This window comes from Pleurodeles waltl, chromosome 5 (assembly GCF_031143425.1).
Source record: "Pleurodeles waltl isolate 20211129_DDA chromosome 5, aPleWal1.hap1.20221129, whole genome shotgun sequence".
In the NCBI taxonomy this organism is placed as follows: Eukaryota; Metazoa; Chordata; class Amphibia; order Caudata; family Salamandridae; genus Pleurodeles; species Pleurodeles waltl.
In genome coordinates, this window is record NC_090444.1 from 981,504,068 (window position 1) to 981,510,067 (window position 6,000).

The following is a 6,000-nucleotide window of genomic DNA, read 5'->3' on the forward strand; positions in this document are numbered from 1 at the left end:
AGTTCCATCTAGAGACAGTTACCTTGAGATAGACAATCAGAAACGTATGTTTTAAATAATCCATTAGCTGGGTTTCTCCTGTAACTTGTTCAACATATTATTCAACTTGTTATTTTTTAATGTAGATATTTTTAAAAAGTACTGTATTCAAAATGAGGTTTCTAAAATTATACGGGATACTCTCTTGACATGAAAGGTCGCAGGACTTAATTGTTAATACAACTGAATTGAGTGATACACTAAATTGAATGCACTTTCTCTACACTCGTATATATATAAATTGATCCAATCATCTTACTGCTCACATGCTGCTGGTTGTCATATGTGTGTGGGTAAGGTAAACAATAATAAATCTGTCACAAACATCCTTCCTAATTAATTAAAATTATACCAACATTTTGTATTCCGTCCCACAGAAGTAGCAAGACCACCAAAGCACATTCTGCTTTATGTCCCCAATAATCGTCTTTACACATCCTACATTGACATTTGCTGCCCGGAGGTGGAGGCGGTTTATTTTACGCATTTCCTCACTGATAACTTTAGGTCAGCTTGCCAGACCACAGTATTGGGCAACCACTACCAGAATTCAGAGAGATGCATAATAACTTTTGGCAAGAGCAACTATTACTGATGACCTGCATACAGGGAAACAGCCTATTCCGTCTTGTGACCCCAAGTGAAAGCTAGTGGAATAGTTGATTACTCAATCAAATTGACTTAATTCTCAAAGAAATATTAGATAAAACTCAAGGCAACAAACTCATAAAGCAAGTGCTCATGCGTCACAGATAAATGTCTTCCTTGGGTCCAACAGTCATGTGCTTTTCGTTTTAACGTTGCATAGTTATGAAAATTACTCATTCACAGTCATTTAACAGAGCTAGGGCCCATCCTGACTTTTGGTAATTTAATTACCAGCATACAATTATGATTTTGCACTGTTGGTGCATAGAAAATAGTTCTAAAGCTCTCACGCAGCACTGAAAGAAAGCCGAATTGAGATTTTTTTTAAAAACACTCTAGGTCCTAAAAGTGTTTTTTTTTGTTTTGTTTTTTAAATCTCAATTCGGCTTTCTCTCAGTGCTGCGTGAGAGCCTTAAAAATATTATCTTTGCACCAACAATGCAACATCATAATTGTATACGGGTAATGAAATAGGAACACAGAACTCTCTCTAAGAAAGTGTAATATCTTTGCATCATACATGCACAAACGGACTTATATTACAGTGAAACTAGAAATTAATATTCAACATTGGAAATAAGATGTCCAAAAAAAAAAAAAAAGGGCTCATGCTTCAAGTGGAACAACACGCTTTCAAATGGCACCGAAGATAAAAACCATGAACTATTAAAGCTCCAACGTTTACATTGCAGCACTGTAAAATGGTCACATGTTCTCATGCTGGAAATTATAAGTACTTCAATGCTATAGTTAGGAAACGTGTAAAGGGAAAGCCATTCAGCAGCCGGTTTCAGTATGTTTTCAGATGCAATTAGAGATTGAAACATTTTAAAGATGCACCTGCAGGGCGTTTATAATTAAGGTTACTGACTCTGCAGGACGAGCCAAAAGAATGCCACTCGAGTCACCACAATTGTCCTCTTTTGACGTTTGAACTTCCAGAAACAGGTAAACGGTCACTAGAGAAGCAACTCAACGTTTTCTGCCACGCCGTTTACTCATTCGTTGCCAGTTCTGTAGACTGTAAAATAATTTTTATCAGTGCCCTATGGATGGTTACCACAATTCTTTTATGGTTGTTTTTTTCTCCATAGGACACTGAGGGACATGCTTCCACTGTACACGGAATTGATGATGAATGAATAAAAAGATTAATGTACTTTAATAAATCATTTAAGTCAGCTGTTGCTGGTCACTAGTAAAAACCTAACCACAACTAAATGAATTCATTACTGCTTAGTGACCACATTTCACATGTGACATCATCAGCCACTCCTAGTTTTTTGTGTGCTGGCTTCTGTAGCTCCATGCTTTCAAAGGAAAAGGAGTATCAAGTTTAGGAATGCTATGAGATGAGAGCTTAAAAGTACTCAGGGGTTCAGTTTGCCATACTTGGCATTGGTACTACTTGGTAATTAGGGTGCTTTACTGAAAATGAGCACAGCGTGCATATTGCGGGGCAAATATGGAAACTGGGTGGTGGCTACGAGTGGGAATGCACGTGGAAGTCAGGACAGATAGATATTTAACAGAGCGGTTGCACAATGAAAAGGGTTAGCCCAACTGCAGATAATGCATCAAATAAAATAGAGGTTAGTAATTATGGAGACTACATGGATACCTACAGAAGGAGAGGTGCGTCTAGAGTTAACTAAACCTATATATTTTAGCTGACCCCGATCAAAAGAGGAAATAAATAACTACGGTGGGGAATGAGTATGATGGGACTACATGACTTTGGGAAAAGTGACTGATCTTGGGAGGTGAGCGGGAGTAACACCTAGCGGATAAGTGAATACCCATGGGATGGAGGTGGTGGGCTGTCAAACATCTGCGCAGATAAGTCGAATGTTACCCTTACCCACAGAGCTCCGGGTGGCTCCAGCCTTGGGCCTCGTTCTCTTCGGGGAGCAACGAGATAAGCAGCAACAGAAGCAAAGGGGCTGCGGTTCCCATCGCGTTGTGCTTGCCAGCTGTAGAGGACTCACTGGTCCGTTTGTTACAGCTGAGCTACCTCCAGGACATGAAAGCAACAACAGGAAGCGGCAGCACCGACGCAGTCACATGAACCGCTCTTATGACACTTCAAATAGAGGAAGACCTGACTATTGGTCGCCTGCGCGGGCAGAACGTGCCCATCATGAAGCGGTGTCTCGTTCAGTTGGGAAATGCCCGCTTTTGCAAGGTCCGCCCGCTGTTCCACAGTATTTGTTCTCAAACAACATCATTTTGAAAAAACTACTTTTTTTTTACCAGTATGCGAGTTTTCTGCTATTGCTTTTGTTAAAAAAAATAGTAGTGTTTCTTACAGATCACAGATTTCCAATAATGAATAACCATTTTGCATTTTAAAACTACAGTAATAATCTATACATATATTTGAGCCCTGAAATCACATTTGCATGCCATACTTCCACTGATGAAAAACACAAACGGTTCACTTTCAAAATGGCCGATAAGATTTCAGTCTAGTGAAGGCTTCTTTCGTTATCACAGTCCTCTTTTTGTTTTTCGCTCCTGTGTTCCCTAATCATCATGTGATCCTACCTAACATCAAGCGTATGCCCATTATTTAAAAGAGGTGTCACTTTTGTGGGACGGAGAGTTTATTTTCTCATTCTCACTCCATTGTAATTTTAAGCATCGTAGGATCGAAAAGCCAGAGTGGCACTCTTAAAGGTACTAATAGTTGAACGAGAAGTTCCGACGTTACAGCCAGAGCTGCTGATTTTGCAATTTGGAACCTAGCTTTGAGTCTCGACGGTGGCTCAGTATCCCGTGGTTCTAGGAAAATAACTCAGTCTCATTGTGTCTAAAAAGTGACTCTGACCTTGTGTAATGTGATTCTCATCTAAAGCCATCTGATAACCCCGCACTAGGCACCTAGTTAACGCAACGTCAAATTAATGAAATATTTAAAATGCAACTTTTTGTAGTGTAACTGGTGCTTGTTTAAAGCGTTCCAGTACCTTCTATTTTGATTAAAAGAAAATCAACAAAGGTGGAGTCATAATTTTATTACAAGACTGGTGGCTCCTATTATGCTTCCTTTTCTTGCTTTAATGCAAAATTTCCTAGCTAACCTGAAGGAATGTTTCAATTCTATTAAGGACAGGGAGGCGAGGATTATGCAGATCTTTCTTCACTTTTTATTATACAGCAGGTTCAAAGTTCAACAAAAAACATCACTGAACCACAAGTCCCATGAGTCTGTTGCTATAACAACCGTAGAACACCGACCCCATTAACATAACCGTATAAATGTCCACAACACGTCATATCTCCCTCGACTTCACTGCGAAGGGATGTCCAACTCCTCAAGTGGCCGCTGCTTCTGTTCCTATAAGAAACATAGAATATAAGCCACGTAAACACAAAGTATAACCAGCAAAATCTGTCATGTATCACAGTAAACAAACTGCAGGTTATAGTAAAACAATAATGCAACATTGTCAGTACCGTCAATCACCGAAAGTGCAATTCGATACATGAGAGCATGCATATACCAAGAATAAGGATACCACCATTGTACCGAATCCAAGCCATAGATTGTGGGTGGGTAGTACACGGACTACGTGAGGGAGGGATAATCCTCGCCTACGTGTCCTTAAGAGAATTGAAACTTTCCTTCACGCTAGCTAGGAAATTTCGCATTCTATGGCAGGACAGGAGGCGAGGATTATGCAAGTTCAAAGCTTACTCACCACCAGCGAAGCCGCCTCATGAATCGGTTTGAAGTAGAATCTCTTAAAAACCGACTCCGCAGACCAATCTGCCGCATTCATGATGTCCTCCAATCTACCGCCAACGTGGACCGCTTTAGAGGCCATGGCACCTCTTGTCGAGTGGGCACCAAAAACTCGTATGTCAATACCAGCTTCTGCTAGGATCCACCGGACCCAGCGCGCGATGGTAGGAGAAGAAACCGCTTTGAAGGGCTTCTTTATCGCAATCAGCAACTGATCTTCCCCCAAAGGACGTAAATCCGCAGTCATCTCCTCATACGCCATCAAGCAACGTACAACACACAGTTTAAGAGCAAAAGGAAACGCAGGGTAAGATACCGTCCTGGTATTACATTTGGTCCTATGGGCCACTGGAAAGGTTACGCCGTCTGGAGAAAACACTCTACCTGATACATCCAGGGCCCTGACGTCTGAGACCCTTTTGCAAGAAAGGAGGCACAGCAACATCACTAGTTTAGCTGACAACTCCTTTCTGGATAGAAGGTGATTATCCTGCCACGATGAAAGCAGACGTAAAACCAAATTGACGTCCCATAATGCCGAATACCTTGGTTCCAGAGGATTAGAAAGCCTGATATCTTTGAGAAGTTTACACACCCAGGGATGAGCCCCCACCGGTTGATTATCTAGAAGGGGATGGCCCGCTGAAATAGCAGAACGGAAGGAATTCACTGTGCATTAAGACAGGCCGGATGATGCCAATTCCGCTAGGAAATTTAAGATATCAGTAACGTGGGCCCCCATGGGATCTGTATGCCTGTCCATACACCAGCGAGCCCATCGAGACCAAGCCGATCTGTATCGCTTGCCAGTCCCTGGAGCCCAGGCCTGGGCGATGAAACCCTGAGCTTCCTGCAAAAGTCTGTGATCAAACCATTGAGTCCGGAAATCTTCCAGGCCACCAGATGCAGATGGCCCTGGAGGACCAGAGGATGGAATTGGCCCAACGGATCCCGAAGGATCGAAGAAGATGCTGGAAGATGAAGAGGAAAGTCGCACGAGAGCTCCAGGAGAGTGGGGAACCAAACTTGGGAGCGCCATAGGGGCGTCACTAGAATCACCGTTGCTCCCTGACGACGGACTTCGGCTGACACCCTGGAAATCAGCAGGAAAGGAGGAAAAGCGTAACCCCGAATCGGGTTCCAATCCTGAAGGAACGCGTCCACGGCTTCCGAACCCAGATCCGGACGCCAGCTGAAGTACCGGGGAAGTTGGGTGTTCCACCTGGACGCAAAGAGGTCCTCCATGCAGGGACCCCCCGAGCCATGATCGCTCTGAAAACCGTCGGATCCAGCTGCCAATCGCTGGAGTCCAAAAGGAATCTGGAATTCCAATCCGCAAGAGCGTTTTGGGAACCCGGCAGATACTCCGCCGTGACCGAGATCTGGTGAGCAGGCAAAAGTGCCAAAAGTCTTTCGCCAGATCCGCTGCGGCCCTCGACTGAGTGCCCCCCAGACGGTTGATATATTGCACCGCCGACACGTTGTCCATCCGAAGAAGAACCACGCAGGAAACCCGGACCCGGGTCAAGGATTTGATTGCGAACGAGCCCGCTAACAGCTCTAGG

The 6,000-nt window shown here is 43.4% G+C and overlaps 1 protein-coding gene across 1 annotated transcript in view; it reads right to left on the reverse strand.

Moving 5' to 3' along the window:
- Positions 1-2,756, reverse strand: part of IGF2R (insulin like growth factor 2 receptor) — a 1,086,527-nt gene extending 1,083,771 nt beyond the window's left edge. Inside the window, exon 1 of the mRNA XM_069235138.1 lies at positions 2,549-2,756. Coding sequence (XP_069091239.1) covers positions 2,549-2,643 — 95 coding nt within the window. The 5' untranslated portion in view covers positions 2,644-2,756. The remainder of the gene's footprint in view (positions 1-2,548) is intronic.
- Positions 2,757-6,000: the final 3,244 nt, after the last annotated feature.